We start from the raw sequence: 19,762 nt of genomic DNA, 5'->3' as shown, positions 1-19,762 counted from the left end.
TCTGACAGCTGGTGCTTAAAGCTAGTGAGGGAGATAAGTGTTTCCAGTTTCAGAGATTTTTGTAGTTCGTTCCAGTCATTGGCAGCAGAGAACTGGAAGGAGAGGCGGCCAAAGGAAGAATTGGTTTTGGGGGTGACCAGAGAGATAAACCTGCTGGAGCGCGTGCTATAGGTAGGTGTTGCTATGGTGACCAGCGAGCTGAGATAAGGGGGGACTTTACCTAGCAGGGTCTTGTAGATGACCTGGAACCAGTGGGTTTGGCGACGAGTATGAAGCGAGGGCCAGCCAACGAGAGTGTACAGGTCGCAGTGGTGGGTAGTATATGGGGCTTTGGTGACAAAACGGATGGCACTGTGATAGACTGCATCCAATTTATTGAGTAGGGTTTTGGAGGCTATTTTGTAAATGACATCACCGAAGTCGAGGATTGGTAGGATGGTCAGTTTTACAAGGGTATGTTTGGCAGCATGAGTGAAGGATGCTTTGTTGCGGAATAGGAAGCCAATTCTAGATTTAACTTTGGATTGGAGATGTTTGATGTGAGTCTGGAAGGAGAGTTTACAGTCTAACCAGACACCTAGGTATTTGTAGTTGTCCACATATTCTAGGTCAGAGCCGTCCAGAGTAGTGATGTTGGACAGGCGGGCAGGTGCAGGCAGCGATCGGTTGAAGAGCATGCATTTAGTTTTACTTGTATTTAAGAGCAATTGGAGGCCACGGAAGGAGAGTTGTATGGCATTGAAGCTCGCCTGGAGGGTTGTTAACACAGTGTCAAAAGAAGGGCCAGAAGTATACAGAATAGTGTCGTCTGCGTAGAGGTGGATCAGAGAATCACCAGCAGCAAGAGCGACATCATTGATGTATACAGAGAAGAGAGTCGGTCCAAGAATTGAACCCTGTGGCACCCCCATGGAGACTGCCAGAGGCCCGGACAACAGACCCTCCGATTTGACACACTGAACTCGATCAGAGAAGTAGTTGGTGAACCAGGCGAGGCAATCATTAGAGAAACCAAGGCTGTCGAGTCTGCCGATGAGGATGTGGTGATTGACAGAGTGAAAAGCCTTGGCCAGGTCAATGAATACGGCTGCACAGTATTGTTTCCTATCGATGGCGGTTAAGATATCATTTATGACCTTGAGCGTGGCTGAGGTGCACCCATGACCAGCTCTGAAACCAGATTGCATAGCGGAGAAGGTATGGTGGGATTCGAAATGGTCGGTAATCTGTTTGTTGACTTGGCTTTCGAAGACCTTAGAAAGGCAGGGTAGGATAGATATAGGTCTGTAGCTGTTAGGGTCAAGAGTGTCCCCCCCTTTGAAGAGGGGGATAACCGCAGCTGCTTTCCAATCTTTGGGAATCTCAGACGACACGAAAGAGAGGTTGAAAAGGCTAGTAATAGGGGTGGCAACAATTTCAGCAGATAGTTTTAGAAAGAAAGGGTCCAGATTATCTAGCCCGGCTGATTTGTAAGGGTCCAGATTTTGCAGCTCTTTTAGAACATCAGCTGACTGTATTTGGGAGAAAGAGAAATGGGGAAGGCTTGGGCGAGTAGCAGAGGGGAGGGCAGTGCTGTTGTCCGGGGTAGGGGTAGCCAGGTGGAAAGCATGGCCAGCCGTAGAAAAATGCTTATTGAAATTCTCAATTATAGTGGATTTGTCGGTGGTGACAGTGTTTCCTATCTTCAGAGCAGTTGGAAGCTGGGAGGAGGTGTTCTTATTCTCCATGGACTTTACAGTGTCCCAGAACTTTTTTGAATTTGTGTTGCAGGAAGCAAATTTCTGCTTGAAAAAGCTAGCCTTGGCTTTTCTAACTGCCTGTGTATGTATACTGGTTTCTAGCTTCCCTGAAAAGTTGCATATCACGGGGGCTGTTCGATGCTAATGCAGAACGCCATAGGATGTTTTTCTGTTGGTTAAGGGCAGTCAGGTCAGGAGAGAACCAAGGGCTATATCTGTTCCTGGTTCTAAATTTCTTGAATGGGGCATGCTTATTCAAGATGGTGAGGAAGGCATTTTTAAAAAATGTCCAGGCATCCTCTACTGACGGGATGAGATCAATATCCTTCCAGGATACCTCGGCCAGGTCGATTAGAAAGGCCTGCTCGCTGAAGTGTTTCAGGGAGCGTTTGACAGTGATGAGTGGAGGTCGTTTGACCGCTGACCCATTACGGATGCAGGCAATGAGGCAGTGATCGCTGAGATCTTGGTTGAAAACAGCAGAGGTGTATTTGGAGGGTAAGTTTGTTAGGATGATATCTATGAGGGTACCCGTGTTTACGGAATTGGGGTGGTACCTGGTAGGTTCATTGATAATTTGTGTGAGATTGAGGGCATCAAGCTTAGATTGTAGGGTGGCTGGGGTGTTAAGCATGTTAAAATTTAGGTCGCCTAGCAGCACGAGCTCTGAAGATAGATGGGGGGCAATCAGTTCACATATAGTGTCCAGAGCACAGCTGGGGGCAGAGGGTGGTCTATAGCAGGCGGCAACGGTGAGAGACTTGTTTTTAGAGAGGTGGATTTTTAAAAGTAGAAGTTCAAATTGTTTGGGAACAGACCTGGATAGTAAAACAGAACTCTGCAGGCAATCTTTGCAATAGATTGCAACACCGCCCCCTTTGGCCGTTCTATCTTGTCTGAAAATCTTGTAGTTGGGGATGAAAATGTCAGAATTTTTGGTGGTCTTTCTAAGCCAGGATTCAGACACGGCTAAAACATCCGGGTTGGCAGAGTGTGCTAAAGCAGTGAACAAAACAAACTTAGGGAGGAGGCTTCTAATGTTAACATGCATGAAGCCAAGGCTATTACGGTTACAGAAGTCATCAAAAGAGAGCGCCTGGGGAATAGGAGTGGAGCTAGGTACTGCAGGGCCTGGATTCACCTCTACATCACCAGAGGAACAGAGGAGGAGTAGGATAAGGGTACGGCTAAAAGCTATGAGAATTGGTCGTCTAGAACTTCTAGAGCAGAGAGTAAAAGGAAGTTTCTGGGGGCGATAAAATAGCTTAAAGGAATAATGTACAGACAAAGGTATGGTAGGATGTGAATACAGTGGAGGTAAACCTAGGTATTGAGTGATGATGAGAGAGATATTGTCTCTAGAAACATCATTGAAACCAGGTGATGTCATCGCATATGTGGGTGGTGGAACTGTGAGGTTGGATATGGTATAGTGGGCAGGGCTAGAGGCTCTACAGTGAAATAAGCCAATAAACACTAACCAGAACAGCAATGGACAAGGCATATTTACATTAAGGAGAGGCATGCTTAATCGAGTGATCAATAAGGGTCCAGTGAGTAGAGGTTGGTTGGGGTCACGGCGATCCAGACAGCTGGCCGGGTAGATGGCTATCGGTAGCAAGATAGCATAGTATGGAAGTCTATTTGTAGATACCTCGTGCGTTTCCGTCGGTAGGTTAGTGGGGTTCCGTGTGGTAGAGGGGATCAATCCAAATTGGCAAAATAGATAAAGTGACCCAAGAAAAAAATTAAATAAATAAATAATAATAATAATTGTCCGATATACTTATTCAGATAGCAGCCGATAAGACAGCTAACGGTTAGCGGGCCCCAGATGAGCGTTCAGGTAACGTCGGGACGGAGGTGCCAGTTGGATAACTCCCTCGGGCAGATAACGTCGGCAGTCAGTCGTGAAGGCCCGGTGGGGCTCCGTATCTGCAGCAACAACGAAAAACGGGTCCGGATAGGTGACTGTAGCCCAGGAATGGCTGATGGAACTCCTCAGCTGGCTAGCTCCGGAATGATTTGAGTTTGCTCCGGGATCGACGTAAGCCAATAGTCACACGGTTTGCAGCTAGCTAGCTGTTAGCAAATGTCCAGAGCCTGCGGCTGAAATCCGGGGAAACTGAGAGAGAAAAAGTCCCGGAATGCTCCGGTCCGAGTCGCGTTGCACAAAAGTGCCGGTAGATTATCGAGCTAAAGGAATAGCTGATGACCACAAAACGTGGGCAGCTGAAACACCAACGCTAGCCAGCAGACCGGCTAATTTCTGGGCAGCTACAGATTAGCTTCTGGCTAGCTATCGGATAGCTTCTGGTTAGCTTTCTGGCTAGCTTCTGAATTAGCCCCTGGCTAGCTTCCACGGTGGTTTTTCAGATTTGAGGTAAATAATACTTTTTTGTAATTGGTGAAGCGGGTTGCAGGAAAGCTTTTGCAGGGAAGCTTTTGTAGTTGAGTTCTTGGATAATAAAATATATAAAAGATATGCGAAGAAAGGTGTAAATATATATATATACAGGACACGACAATACGAAACAGAAATGACGTCTGAACTGCTAAGCCATCTTGGATTAAACCTCTGTCTCACAGCCCTTTGTCTCTTGTTTCCATCTGGGTCATATCCTGAGTCGTGATACATGGACTCACTATGTGTGCAATCATAGTGTGTTAACATGACTTTTGAATGACTACCTCATCTCTGTAGCCCACACGTACAATTATTTGTAAGGTCCCTCAGTCGAGCAGTGCATTTCCAACACAGATTCAACCACAAAAACCAGGGAGGGTATCCAATGCCCCGCAAAGAAGGGCACCTATTGGGAGATGGGTAAACATTTTAATAAAAGAAAGCAGAGATTGAATATCCCTTTGAGCATGGTGGTTATTACACTTTGGATGGTGTATCAATACACCCAGTCACTACAAAGATACAGGCCTCCTTCCTAACTCAAGTTTCCAGAGATGAATGGTGACTGGTGAGGCCAATGGTGACTTTAAAACAGTGAGTTTAATAGCTGTGATAGGAAAACTGAGGATGAATCAAAAACACTAGTTGAAGAATTGTAAAAAGAATAATGTGCAAATATTGTACAATCCAGGTGTGCAAAGCTCTTAGAGACTTACCCAGAAAAGACTCACAGCTGTAATCGCTGCCAAAGGTGATTCTAACATGTATTGACTAAGGGGTGTGAATACTTATCTAAATGAGATATTTCTCTATTTCATTTTCAATACATTTGCAAAAAATTCTAAAAACATGTTTTCACTTAGTCATTATGGGGTATTGTATGTAGATAAGTGTGAAAAAAAAATATTTTATCCATTTTGAATTAAGGCTGTAACACACATTCAAACTAATTCCATGGAGAGCCTAGTTTCTGAATTCACGAATTACGGTCACTAATTAGTAACGAACTCCCTTCACCTGGTTGTCTAGGTCTTAATTGAAATGAAAATAAAAAACCTGCAGACACTCGGCCCTCTGTGGAATGAGTTTGACAGCCCTGTTGTAAAAAAAACCAAATGTGGAATAAGTCAAAGGGTATGAATACTTTCTGAAGCACTGTACACTGTGGCATCCAACATCTTGCATCCTTACTTACAAAGCGAAATATGGTTTCCTTCATGCACTGACAGGCCTAAATTCAAATTGGAGTACTGTCGTTTTAAATGTAAAAGTGGGCGGGATCCGATCAAAGGGGACTTGTGGCAGGCTGTGGGGTGCATTCGCCTCCATTGAATCAGCGGATCACACGGGCTGTCAACTTTATTTGGGAAAATGACGAAAATCACAGTAGTCAAAACCAAGGCATATCCCGACCAGAAGCCTGGTACGAGTGGCCTGAGGAAAAGGGTGACAGTCTTTCAAACGAATGAGCACTATGCAGAGAACTTCATTCAAAGCATTATTTCTTGCATCGACCCAGCGGAGCGTCAGCCTGGACTGCTCGTAGTGGGAGGAGATGGAAGGTTTTTCATGAAAGATGCCATTCAGTTGATCATCCAGATCGCCGCTGCTAATGGGGTCAGTAATAATTCTGTCATAGTCCAGCTGTAGTTCCTAAAACATGACTTTTAAACCTAGGCCTCACCCTCAAACGTGCATAGCATCAGCAGCTAGCCTAGCATCTTTGACAGCTCCCGGTATTGACAGTGGCAGCTCCAATCGTTTATACATTGTAACGCTTCTGTGATTGTGTTGAAGTTGGCGGATACATTCATTTCAATTGCTGTCATGTAGACTAAAATAACTATCAGCCTGAGCCTACATTTGCTTAAACTATATTAATTTGGAATATATAGGCCTAGATGACAATTCTCTCTCATATCAAATCACATGCATAGGATCATTTTAAAGAAAGTATTGGATCCTCGTTGACTTTGAAGTTCACTGACGTGCAAGCCCCCATGTATCGGAACGTGATAGGGGTCAGTGGAGTTCTTAGACTGTCTCTGGTGCTAAATGACCCCGCTGATCTTTCGATGAAGTGCACGGAGATGGCATGTTAAATGGTAGGATACCCTTGCCCTTTCCCCAGGTGACGCAAAACAACACAACACCATCCGGTTCCCCTTATGTAGCATATCCATTCAGTGAGCACTCTTCCTTGCCATGAATATTTAGTATACAAACAAAGACAACGGTTCTTTGCAAGTTTGTAATAATCGGGAAAAAGTGCAACACCGAGGGGTTATTTTATTAGGAGAGACTGTTTTGGGATGTCAGTGTCACGCACAGCGGTACGTTCTGTTCGTTCCCTCTGCGACTTTAGGGGAAGGCGTGGTGGCGTGCTGTCACGTAGCCCTGCGGTTTGCATTACAGAGAGATGGGCATTTGGGTACACAGGCACATCTTGTTAAACTAGACACACAATGACCTCCTGGCTGAACACGATGTACAGACAGACCAACGTCATTATCACACCATTATAGCTCCAATCGGATCTGTCCCATTATGATCCTACACAAAATGAACGTCATGATCATCAACTCCACTCTGTCTGCATCATATTCACGATGAATAATGTATTGCTGCGTTTCATTTGCTGCCCGTGTCATCTTAACTTTTGATGTAGGCCTATTAGGTAAGTGTTTCTTGCATATCCCAACTCCCCCTGAGAGACTCCCCAGGTGCAATTGGGGTTAAGTGCCTTTTTTTCTCTCCCCTTGTCAGCTCCAGGATTTGAACCAATGACCTTTCGGTTACTGGCCAAACGCTCTAACCTCGAGGCTATATGCTGCCCAGTAGATTTCGCAATATTGTAAACACAATATCCTACCAACCCCCGAACATGGTTTACTTTCCATACTATCCCGTGTCGCTCAGCTGCTTGTTTAGCTTCCACATAGCAGCCTGACCTCACCACTGGCATGTTGAATCAGTATACTCCTCTCGTATTTTCATCCTCACACTGTGTGTAGACTGAATGGGTGAATGTAATGAAAATAAATAGGATGTACAGTGTGTAAAGGAGTCTACAGTGCATTCACTAAATGTTGCTAGTCATACAAAAGCTGGCCTCAATCTTCGGGTAAGAAAGATGTCCAGTTATGTTTAAGATGTTTACTGGAAATATATTCACAGGGGTTTCAAAATGTGTGTGTGTGGTTTTCTGAAAGTACAGAGTTAAGAAATGGTAATTAGTATGCAATATTGGTACAATATCAGGATATAAGCATCAAGACAATATCACAGCGGTAAAATAATAAGCAACTATTAGAGCAGTAAGGCATAATGACAATATGACAGTTATATTGCACCGTTGATTAACATAGGCAAAACCTAATTAAAAAGCTCCACAAGGGGGCAGGGCAGAGCTATACAATGAACAGGCCAAAGGGCCATGATGACCACTTCAAGGGAGTAAAAGAAGCTAGCGATTCTCTGACGCCATAGTAGCATGCAGAACTAATGGAGAAATGGACTTAAACACATGAACAGAAAATTATACCATAAAGGCTATGAAATGAGTACCTCTCGTGTCTGCGGTTATAATTAAAGAAGACGGGCTACACATTCTCTATACATGTACCAATTATTGGGCATGAGGCCGCCACGTGCAAATCAATTCAAATAGCTAGCAATGGAAAATAACTTAACTCTGTGTGCTTGGGTAGAAACAACAGCATAATTACAACAAGGAAATGTTGATACAAATTATAAGGTACTTACTGTTGCAGGTATGCACACATGTACAAAGTTATTATCAGTAATGAAACAACAAAAGGCCAGGGGGGAAATACGCTGCTCCACTCAACAGGTTCGGGCAGATTCTGACCAGAGAATATGCAAATGTGGCACGCGCAGAACGGCAGGGAATATTCTCCACAGTATAACATATATTAAAAAATGACAGAGAAAGCTGATTAGCCCATTGTTCTCCCCGTCCCTCGCTTACTCTCCTGTCTCCATGTAGATCGGCCACCTGATCATCGGTCAGGATGGCATCATGTCCACCCCTGCTGTGTCCTGTGTGATCCGCAAGCTCAAAGCTGTGGGAGGAATCATCCTCACGGCCAGCCACAACCCCGGTGGCCCCAACGGAGACTTTGGCATCAAGTACAACATAGCCTCCGGAGGTGAGATGGGAGAGGAGAGGGATAGGAAGGAGAGCGACGAAATGGAGAGGTAGGAAGACAGGAAGGGGATGGGAAGGGAGGAGAGAGACTGGAAAGAGAGACACAGGAGGGAGAAAGGGAAAACCCACAGAGGAGAGAGACCGGTGAGAGATAGGAACAGGGGATGAGACTGTGCTGGAGGGTAACGTTTAAACTTCACTGACCTTTGATGAAGATTTACATTTACAATTTAGCCATTTAGCAGACACTCTTATCCAATGCATTCATCTTAAGATGGCTAGATGGGACAACCACATACAGTGGGGCAAAAAAGTATTTAGTCAGCCACCAATTGTGCAAGTTCTCCCACTTAAAAAGATGAGAGAGGCCTGTAATTTTCATCATAGGTACACTTCAACTATGACAGACAAAATTAGAAAAAAAAATCCAGAAAATCACATTGTAGGATTTTTAATGAATTTATTTGCAAATTATGGTGGAAAATAAGTATTTGGTCACCTACAAACAAGCAAGATTTCTGGCTCTCACAGACCTGTAACTTCTTCTTTAAGAGGCTCCTCTGTCCTCCACTCGTTACCTGTATTAATGGCACCTGTTTGAACTTGTTATCAGTATAAAAGACACCTGTCCACAACCTCAAACAGTCACACTCCAAACTCCACTATGGCCAAGAGCAAAGAGCTTTCAAAGGACACCAGAAACAAAATTGTAGACCTGCACCAGGCTGGGAAGACTGAATCTGCAATAGGTAAGCAGCTTGGTTTGAAGAAATCAACTGTGGGAGCAATTATTAGGAAATGGAAGACATACAAGACCACTGATAATCTCCCTCGATCTGGGGCTCCACGCAAGATCTCACCCCGTGGGGTCAAAATGATCACAAGAACGGTGAGCAAAAATCCCAGAACCACACGGGGGGACCTAGTGAATGACCTGCAGAGAGCTGGGACCAAAGTAACAAAGCCTACCATCAGTAACACTCTACGCCGCCAGGGACTCAAATCCTGCAGTGCCTGACGTGTCCCCCTGCTTAAGCCAGTACATGTCCAGGCCCGTCTGAAGTTGGCTAGAGAGCATTTGGATGATCCAGAAGAAGATTGGGAGAATGTCATATGGTCAGACGAAACCAAAATATAACTTTTTGGTAAAAACTCAACTTGCCGTGTTTGGAGGACAAAGAATGCTGAGTTGCATCCAAAGAACACCATACCTACTGTGAAGCATGGGGGTGGAGGGTTTTTCTGCAAAGGGAGCAGGACGACTGATCCGTGTAAAGGAAAGAATGAATGGGGCCATGTATCGTGAGATTTTGAGTGAAAACCTCCTTCCATCAGCAAGGGCATTGAAGATGAAACTTGGCTGGGTCTTTCAGCATGACAATGATCCCAAACACACCGCCCGGGCAACGGAGTGGCTTCGTAAGAAGCATTTCAAGGTCCTGGAGTGGCCTAGCCAGTCTCCAGATCTCAACCCCATAGAAAATCTTTGGAGGGAGTTGAAAGTCCGTGTTGCCCAGCAACAGCCCCAAAACATCACTGCTCTAGAGGAGATCTGCATGGAGGAATGGGCCAAAATACCAGCAACAGTGTGTGAAAACCTTGTGAAGACTTACAGAAAACGTTTGACCTCTGTCATTGCCAACAAAGGGTATATAACAAAGTATTGAGATAAACTTTTGTTATTGACCAAATACTTATTTTCCACCATAATTTGCAAATAAATTCATTAAAAATCCTACAATGTGATTTTCTGGATTTTTTTTCCTCATTTTGTCTGTCATAGTTGAAGTGTACCTATGATGAAAATTACAGGCCTCTCTCATCTTTTTAAGTGGGAGAACTTGCACAATTGGTGGCTGACTAAATACTTTTTTGCCCCACTGTATCACACAGTAAGTCATTTTTTTCCCTTCATAGTCGGCAAAGTCAGCTAGTAAGGTGGAGCACGTTTCAGGATAGGGTGCGCAGAGCAATGCTGATATACATCAATCGATAATTTGAAGACAAAGTTTAGTATACATAGTGGTGATGAGTATGGCTGTTTTACTGTATTGCATAGCATTTCTCTAACCTCTTCCTTATCCTCCTCACCCTACTGTATGTCTCTGCCCCCAGGTCCTGCTCCAGAGGGAATCACAGACAAAATCTTCCAGATCAGCAAGAGCATAACAGAGTACCACATCTGCCCTGACCTCAAAGTGGACATCTCCAAGATCGGCAAGCAGACTTTCGATGTGGACACGTTCAAGCCCATGACAGGTATTGTGTGATTGGACGGGAATAGCTGGGTGTCAGGTCTCAACTGACTGGGATGGGTTAGCTTGGAGACCAAATCTGTGAGAAGCTCACTGGTACAAATCCTTGGGCAAGCCACTGAAGTTCAGGTGTTATTGCAATCAGTAAAGCACTGTGAACTAAAGTATGTGTAGTGTAGTTTTATAATTTGTCTGTTTTATCCTGAGTCTACAAAAATGCTACAGTAAGTCTTCTCAATCCCCACTCTGCTGTTTATCCTCTACAGTGGAGATTGTGGACTCTGTGGAGGCCTACGCTGAGATGCTGAGGGGAATCTTCGACTTCCATGCCTTGAAGGGGCTGGTGTCTGGCGCCAATCACATTAAAGTCCGTCTGGACGCCATGCATGGAGGTAAGGATCACATACTGTAGCCTACCTCTCTGGTGCTGGCTGCTGTATGACACCTCCACCATCTCCCATGTTTTGTATTCAATTGGCTTTTATTTATTTACATGCATATATACATGCATACATACAGTTGAAGTCGGAAGTTTACATACACCTTAGCCAAATACATTTAAACTCATTTATTCACAATTCCTGTAAAAATTCCCTGTTTTAGGTCCGTTAGGATCACCACTTTATTTTAAGAATGTGAAATGTCAGAATAATAGTAGAGATAATGATTTATTTCAGCTTTTATTTCTTTCATCACATTCCCAGTGGGTCAGAAGTTTACATACACTCAATTAGTATTTGGTAGCATTGCCTTTAAATTGCTTAACTTGGGTCAAACGTTTTGGGTAGCCTCCCACAAGCTTCCCACAATAAGTTGGGTGAATTTTGGCCCATTCCTCCTGACAGAGCTGGTGTAACTGAGTCAAGTTTGTTGGCCTCCTTGCTCGCACACGCTTTTTCAGTTCTGCCCACAAATGTTCTATAGGATTGAGGTCAGGGCTTTGTGATGGCCACTCCAATAGCTTGACTTTGTTGTCCTTAAGCCATTTTGCCACAACTTTGGAAGTATGCTTGGGGTCATTGTCCATTTGGAAGACCCATTTGCGACCAAGATGTAACTTCCTGACTGATGTCTTGAGATGTTGCTTCAATATATCAACATAGTTTTCCTGCCTCATGATGTCATCTACTTTGTGAAGTGGACCAGTCCCTCCTGCAGCAAAGCACCCCCACAACATGATACTGCCACCCCCGTGCTTCACGGTTGGGATGGTGTTCTTCGGCTTGCAAGCGTCCCCATTTTTCCTCAAAACATAACGATGGTCATTATGGCCAAACAGTTAAATTTTTGTTTCATCAGACCAGAGGACATTTCTCCAAAAAGTACGATATTTGTCCCCATGTGCAGTTGCAAACCGTAGTCTGGCTTTTTTTATGGCGGTTTCGGAGCAGTGGCTTCTTCCGTGCTGAGTGGCCTTTCAGGTTGTGTCGATATAGGACTTGTTTTACTGTGGAAAAATATACTTTTGTACCCGTTTCCTCCAGCATCTTCACAAGGTCCTTTGCTGTTGTTCTGGGATTTATTTGCACTTTTTGTACCAAAGTACGTTCATCTCTAGGAGACAGAACGAGTCTCCTTCCTGAGCGGTATGACGACTGCGTGGTCACATGGTGTTTATACACTGCTCAAAAAAATAAAGGGAACACTTAAACAACACAATGTAACTCCAAGTCAATCTCACTTCTGTGAAATCAAACTGTCCACTTAGGAAGCAACACTGATTGACAATAAATTTCACATGCTGTTGTGCAAATGGAATAGACAAAAGGTGGAAATTATAGGCAATTAGCAAGACACCCACAATAAAGGAGTGGTTCTGCAGGTGGTGACCACAGACCACTTCTCAGTTCCTATGCTTCCTGGCTGATGTTTTGGTCACTTTTGAATGCTGGCGGTGCTTTCACTCTAGTGGTAGCATGAGACGGAGTCTACAACCCACACAAGTGGCTCAGGTAGTGCAGCTCATCCAGGATGGCACATCAATGCGAGCTGTGGCAAGAAGGTTTGCTGTGTCTGTCAGCGTAGTATCCAGAGCATGGAGGCGCTACCAGGAGACAGGCCAGTACATCAGGAGACGTGGAGGAGGCCGTAGGAGGGCAACAACCCAGCAGCAGGACCGCTACCTCCGCCTTTGTGCAAGAAGGAGCAGGAGGAGCACTGCCAGAGCCCTGCAAAATGACCTCCAGCAGGCCACAAATGTGCATGTGTCTGCTCAAACGGTCAGAAACAGACTCCATGAGGGTGGTATGAGGGCCCGACGTCCACAGGTGGGGGTTGTGCTTACAGCCCAACACCGTGCAGGACGTTTGGCATTTGCCAGAGAACACCAAGATTGGCAAATTCGCCACTGGCGCCCTGTGCTCTTCACAGATGAAAGCAGGTTCACACTGAGCACATGTGACAGTCTGGAGACGCCGTGGAGAACGTTCTGCTGCCTGCAACATCCTCCAGCATGACCGGTTTGGCGGTGGGTCAGTCATGGTGTGGGGTGGCATTTCTTTGGGGGGCCGCACAGCCCCCCATGGGCTCGCCAGAGGTAGCCTGACTGCCATTAGGTACCGAGATGAGATCCTCAGAGCCCTTGTGAGACCATATGCTGGTGCGGTTGGCCCTGGGTTCCTCCTAATGCAAGACAATGCTAGACCTCATGTGGCTGGAGTGTGTCAGCAGTTCCTGCAAGAGGAAGGCATTGATGCTATGGACTGGCCCGCCCGTTCCCCAGACCTGAATCCAATTGAGCACATCTGGGACATCATGTCTCGCTCCATCCACCAACGCCACGTTGCACCACAGACTGTCCAGGAGTTGGCGGATGCTTTAGTCCAGGTCTGAGAGGAGATCCCTCAGGAGACCATCCGCCACCTCATCAGGAGCATGCCCAGGCGTTGTAGGGAGGTCATACAGGCACGTGGAGGCCACACACACTACTGAGCCTCATTTTGACTTGTTTTAAGGACATTACATCAAAATTGGATCAGCCTGTAGTGTGATTTTCCACTTTAATTTTGAGTGTGACTCCAAATCCAGACCTCCATGGGTTGATAAATTTGATTTCCATTGATAATTTTTGTGTGATTTTGTTGTCAGCACATTCAACTATGTAAAGAAAAAAGTATTTAATAAGAATAGTTCATTCATTCAGATCTAGGATGTGTTATTTTAGTGTTCCCTTTTGAGCAGTGTACGTGTGTACTATTGGTTGTACAGATGAACGTGGTACCTTAAGGCATTTGGAAATTGCTCCCAAGGATGAACCAGACTTGTGGAGGTCTACCATTTTTTTCTGAGGTCTTGGCTGATTTCTTTTGGTTTTCCCATGATATCAAGCAAAGAGGAACTGAGTTTGAAGGTAGGCCTTGAAATATATCCACAGGTACACCTCCAATTGACTCAAATGATGTCAATAAGCCTATCAGAAGCTTGTAAAGCCATGACATAATTTTCTGGAATTTTCCAAGCTGTTTAAAGGCATAGTCAACTTAGTGTATGTAAACTTCTAACCCACTGCAATTGTGATACAGTGAATTATAAGTGAAAATAATCTGTCTGTAAACAATTGCTGGAAAAATTACTTGTGTCATGCACAAAGTAGATGTCCTTTCTGACTTGCCAAAACTATAGTTTGTTAACAAGAAATTTGTGGAGTGGTTGACTTCAACTGTATATATTATATATACATTTTTATTTTATTATGTTTAAGCAAGGTAGATGAACTAGATTCCTGCTCTCAGTTCTGTTTGTATCCCCAGGACAAACACCGTTTTGTGTCTTTAGGACTGTGACATGTTTTCCAAATGAGTCCAATCTCTTAAATGCTGTTTTTAGTTTAGTTAGATTCCCAGCACACACACAATGCACATCCACACCCCTATACATAATAAGCTTTACCCTCTTGCCCCCCTCCACAGTGGTTGGACCCTATGTGAAGAAGATAGTTTGTGAGGAGTTGGGCGCTGCCGCCGATGGTGCTTTCAACTGTGTCCCCAAGGAGGACTTTGGTGGTCACCACCCAGACCCCAATCTGACCTACGCTTCTGACCTGGTCAACGCCATGAAGGGAGGAGAGTACGACCTTGGAGCCGCCTTCGACGGGGACGGTGTAAGTAGACAGTCGGGGGGGCTGTAGGAAGCCTGTAATTGAAACTATTCCTTGCGTGACTGGTGTTCCCTAGTGTCAGTAGAACCAGTCCTTGAGTCAGCTCACAATCCATCCAAACGTCTTCTTTACCTAGTCTCTGCTGCAGTCTGTTCAGATGCTGATCCTCTCCTCCCCTCCCCTCTTCTTCCCTTTCCTTCCCTACCCTCTCCTTTCTGCTCCACAGGATCGTAACATGGTCCTGGGAAAGCATGGCTTCTTCGTCAACCCATCGGACTCTGTGGCCGTCATCGCAGCCAACATCGCCTGCATCCCCTACTTCCAGAAGACTGGGGTCAAAGGTCTGGCCCGCAGCATGCCCACAAGCGGAGCTCTGGACAAGTGAGCCTAACGTCCACACACAGTCCGTTCATAGCTTCTTCTTGATTGTGCATTAAATATTTATTTATTAATGTATCAAATGTTATTGGTCACGTACACATCGTTAGCAGATGTTAATGCGAGTGTAGCGAAATGCTTGTGCTTCTAGTTCCGACAGTGCGGTGATATCTAACAAGTTATCTAACAATTTCCCAACAACTACCTAATACACACAAATCTAAAGGGGTGAATGAGAATATGTACATATAAATATATGGATGAGCATTGGCCGAGCGGCATAGGCAAGGTGCAATAGATGGTCCCAGCTTTGATGCACCTGTACTGACCTCGCCTTCTGGATGGAAGCGATGTGAACAGGCAATGGCTTGGGTGGTTGTTGTCCTTGATGATCTTTTTGGCCTTCCTGTGACATCAGTAGCTGTAGGTGTCATAATCAGCATTTAAAAATATATATATATATATATTTAACTATGCAAGTCAGTTAAGAACAAATTCTTATTTACAATGACGGCCTACCGGGGAACAGTGGCAGATCGACAGATTTTTACCTTGTCAGCTTGGGATTCGATCCAGCAACCTTTCGGTTACTGGCCCAATGCTCTAACCACTAGGCTACCTGCCGCTCCTAGTTTCCTCATCAGTGTTTAAGTGCCGGAGTTAGGACATGAAAATGAGCTCTTTTGCTCTCTCTGTCCCTCAGTGTGGCTAAAGCCCTGAAAATGAATCTGTATGAGACACCTACTGGCTGGAAGTTCTTCGGCAACCTTATGGACGCTGGCAAGCTGTCTCTGTGCGGAGAGGAGAGCTTCGGCACTGGTGAGTGAGGGATCCACATTTTCAAGTAATATAACATCCAGATCTAGCCTGTTTACTATGGCCCATCAGCTCAAACATTTTGATAAATCGAATTCATGGTATTACTTCGTTCCAGTCAGTTGGGCAAGGCATTCTGGTGAGAGGTGCTAGCACATGTCTTAACCACCACTCTTCTTCCCCTCCTCTCTTCGTTGTTTACCCCCAGGCTCTGATCACATCCGTGAGAAGGACGGCTTGTGGGCGGTGCTGGCCTGGATGTCCATCCTAGCCCACAGGAAGCAGAGTGTGGAGGAGATCATGAAAGACCACTGGAACAAATTTGGCAGGAACTTCTTCACCAGGTAAGTCTGGGATGGACTCTGCTACTCTGTTACCCTCCAGTGGTGAGCTAGAGAACTACAGTCTATCTGGATCAGGGCCACATTCTGTGGGCCTTTGTTTCTCAGAGTATTGGAGTGCTTATAGAACTATTTGTTAGGCTTTCTTTTATATCAAGTTCTTCGATGATAGCCTCCATAAATGTACACATTCGTTAAGGTGGTCCACTTGACTATTTTAACGCCACTCATCTCGTGGAGTATGCACACATTGACAGTTGAGAGCGCTTATTTAGTCTTCCTATTAAGACCATTCCCCAACCCGTCCAATCTACACCAGGTATGACTATGAAGAGGTGGACTCAGACAAAGCCAACACCATGATCAAGGAGCTGGAGGCTACGATGTTTGACAAGTCCTTTGTGGGCCAGAAGTTCTCGTCGGGAGATAAAAGTTATGAGGTGGCAGTCTCTGACAACTTTGCCTACACCGACCCCGTGGACGGCAGCGTCTCCAAGAACCAGGTTAGAGACAGGACCCAGGGGGGCGTCTCGGCAGAGGCATTGCAACATGCAATGTGGGGGATCTATTTAGTCAGTATAGTTTGATGATAACGAGTGATGGATATTTATAGCAATTTTGTTAATCGAAAGATGACCATCACATGATTGATCCTCCCTATTTAGGGACTTGAAGTATCACCAGAGGCACTTGCATATTGTACCTTGAAAAATGCCATTGTTGTTATTCGTTTTTGCTCCGTATTTCCAGTAAATTGACTTTCATAAGTCATTTCACCATAGTCATCATATAGTCAGGTTTAACTCTCTCTCTGTCTCTCAGGGTCTGAGGATCGTCTTCTCCGACGGCTCCAGGATCATCTTCCGTCTCAGTGGGACAGGCAGCGCCGGGGCGACCGTCAGGCTCTACATAGACAGCTACGAGAAAGACCCCGCCAAGATCTACGGCGACGCACAGGTGAGACCTGAGGGCTGAGGAGCAGCTGGGGTCTTCTGATTTGGATGATGGAATGTGACAGGGCAGAGTGGGGGAGCCCTTGCACTTGTCATGACGGCTCGACGGGAGATGAAGTATTTACACACACACTTCCAAGGTTTGTTACGTTGTCAGAGGGAATAGCCCTCAAAAGGCTTCCCCTCAGCCCGGAGGGGGAGGTCTGGAATCTGGACCTAGCAGACAGCTTGTTTAGAGTTTTATTTAACCAGATTAGTAGTGTTGCGATTTTTAAATAAATATTTTTCAAGAGAAACCTGGACCAAGACAGCAGCATGAACGCATCAGTTTCAGACAAACAGGCGGACCGAAGATGCATCAAACCAGATGAAGATGCATCATGATAGAAAAAGCAGCATGTCAGTAAAGAACATGTACACGAGTCCGGAAAGAAACAAGTGCAATACGTCAAGTTCCAGAATCAAAAACGGTTCAAGGTAAACAATATGCATAAGGCAACGCCAAGTAGTTACTTCGGGTGACAACTAGGAACAAATACATGTCTCAACAACCTGTTAATCTGGTTGTCCTTTGAACTCTTCTAGGGACACCAGGTCCTGTAGTTTTAGGTTGGCTTGGAGGGAATTCCAAGACCAGGGGGCTGAGTAATGAAAATACTCCCCCCCCCCCCCCCCATGCTCTGTTCTAATGTTCGGCACTGTCAGTATAAAACAAGATTGGGATCTGAGCTTTTATCTGTTTTTATTTTCGAGCTAGAAGAGAGGATGGATAAAATGGCCTTTTAAGTAATAATGTACCAGGGCTTGAGTCTTGTTGCTATGTCCAGCCGACAACACTGTAGAGATCACAATGAGGAGTTAGACATCTGGTTAGTGACTAAATGAAGGGCTGCCTGATATACAGAGTCAAGAACCTTTAGTGAAGAGCTTGAAGATTGCACATATAGTATCATCATAGTCCAACACGGAGAGAAAGGTACAACGAATCAACTTTGGTGGCAAAGGGAAATAAAACAAGCTTTCTGCCGCTAATAAAATTCTTTACACAGCTTGAGTTTCCTGACAAGGAGCTCAACTTCTCGTCCACCCAAACGCCCAGATATTTGTAGGCTTTAACTTGCTCTATGGACTGCCCTGCCAAGGTAGTCATGACATGGTTTTCAAAGTGTTTAGCATTGGAAAATACCATTCATTTTGTTTTTAGAGGAATTCAGCGCAAGCTTCAAACCGTACAGATTCAGTTGAATGATGTTTAAAAGCTGTTATGAGCTTTTTCAAAAGCCAGTCAGACTGCTGCCACTTGAAAAGAGAACAGTGTACATTTTTATGCAGATGACATCAGCTGTCTCAATCAATGTTGTTGATTATAGACAATAAACTAAAATTGATCCTTGAGGCACACCTGAGTGCATCTCTGATGTTAGACTTAACAACCATTTGCCTTGACACGTTGGGTCGTCAGGTCCAACAACCGTGCCTTCCAGAATTCCTAGTTGACTTGAGAGGGAATGTTTGGCTAAGAGTTTAGTCATGGTTGATATCAGGGCCAGGAAGAAGTGGGGGGAAAGGAACCATGGGAAAAAAATGTTTTTTTAAATAAGTACAGATTTGACACTTCATCAAGTGTTCTAGGCAGGAGGGAGAATGATAGAGTAAGAAATTCAGACTGGCAGAAGGGGAAGAAACTCCCTGATAATCATTTTGGATAAAGAGGCCCTCTGAAACTGATTAATTTCAGCTCCTTCACCTTGCTCACAAATTTGAAAAAGTGAAAGCAATATTGCAGATGCTCGGCTTGGCCTACTCGAGGGCCAGGTGGAGTTCTTTGTTAAGACTGTAATGGGGAAGCGGTTATGGTAAGGGGCTGTTGTCTAAGGTTGACTGTCTTCCTCAGGTCATGCTGAAACCACTGGTGGAGATTGCACTGAAGATCTCTGGGCTCCACGAGAAGACCGGCCGCACGGGCCCCACTGTGATCACATAGACTGACATGCTCTGCCACACCCTTCAAGGTACCTCAGTCCTTTCAACCGTTCAACTTGTGCCTACCCTCTGACTTCCAGAAGAACAATCTCACCTCTACCCTAATGTCCAAACAAAGCCTTCAAAGCTAACACTTTCATTCACTATGAATAAAAAGTCCGTACAAAAAAACTATTGTTGCACTCGTGTATTTATTTTGGAGATATCAATATGTTTTTCATTACAAACTGGGTGGTTAGAGCCCTGAATGCTGATTGGCTGACAGCTGTGGTATATCAGACCGTATACCTTGAGTATGACAAAACATGCATTTTTACTGATCTAATTACGTTGATAACCAGTTTATAATAGCAATAAGGCACCGTGGTATATTGGCCATATACCACACCCCCCTCGTGCATTATGGCTTAAATATACAGTGCATTTAGAAAGCATTCACACCCCTTGACTTTTTACACATTTTGTTGTTACTGCCGAATTTAAAATGGATTCAATTGTTTGTCTTTGTCACTGGCCTACACACAATAGCTTAATGTCAAATGGGAATTGTGTTTTTCAACAAAAAAATATTTTATCTAGTCAAGTTAGCGTTTTAATTTTCATAAATTCTTTACTAATGTTAA

At 44.7% G+C, this 19,762-nt stretch overlaps 1 protein-coding gene across 1 annotated transcript; it reads left to right on the top strand.

The window, feature by feature from the left end:
* Positions 1–5,427: 5,427 nt before the first annotated feature.
* On the top strand, positions 5,428–19,315 carry LOC139578723 (phosphoglucomutase-1-like). Its single transcript, XM_071406699.1, has 11 exons — positions 5,428–5,763; positions 8,156–8,318; positions 10,433–10,576; positions 10,839–10,964; positions 14,481–14,671; positions 14,895–15,049; positions 15,750–15,865; positions 16,071–16,206; positions 16,523–16,706; positions 17,026–17,160; positions 19,051–19,315. The coding sequence occupies exons 1-11, from the start codon at positions 5,518–5,520 to the stop codon at positions 19,138–19,140; spliced, it is 1,686 nt and encodes a 561-aa protein (XP_071262800.1). The 5' UTR covers positions 5,428–5,517; the 3' UTR covers positions 19,141–19,315.
* Positions 19,316–19,762: the final 447 nt, after the last annotated feature.

The sequence above is a fragment of the Salvelinus alpinus genome, chromosome 6 (genome assembly GCF_045679555.1).
Source record: "Salvelinus alpinus chromosome 6, SLU_Salpinus.1, whole genome shotgun sequence".
Taxonomy (NCBI): domain Eukaryota; kingdom Metazoa; phylum Chordata; class Actinopteri; order Salmoniformes; family Salmonidae; genus Salvelinus; species Salvelinus alpinus.
Note: the sequence above shows the minus strand (reverse complement) of the source record. Positions and strands in the feature narration are given on the sequence as shown.

Excerpts from the sequence above, each read along its gene's own strand:
- LOC139578723 (XM_071406699.1), top strand. The coding sequence starts at position 5,518 with ATGACGAAAATCACAGTAGTCAAAACCAAGGCATATCCCGACCAGAAG. Across the intron at positions 15,050-15,749 it reads ACAAGCGGAGCTCTGGACAA|TGTGGCTAAAGCCCTGAAAA; the intron begins GTGAGCCTAACG and ends TCTGTCCCTCAG. Across the intron at positions 17,161-19,050 it reads AGATCTACGGCGACGCACAG|GTCATGCTGAAACCACTGGT; the intron begins GTGAGACCTGAG and ends TGTCTTCCTCAG.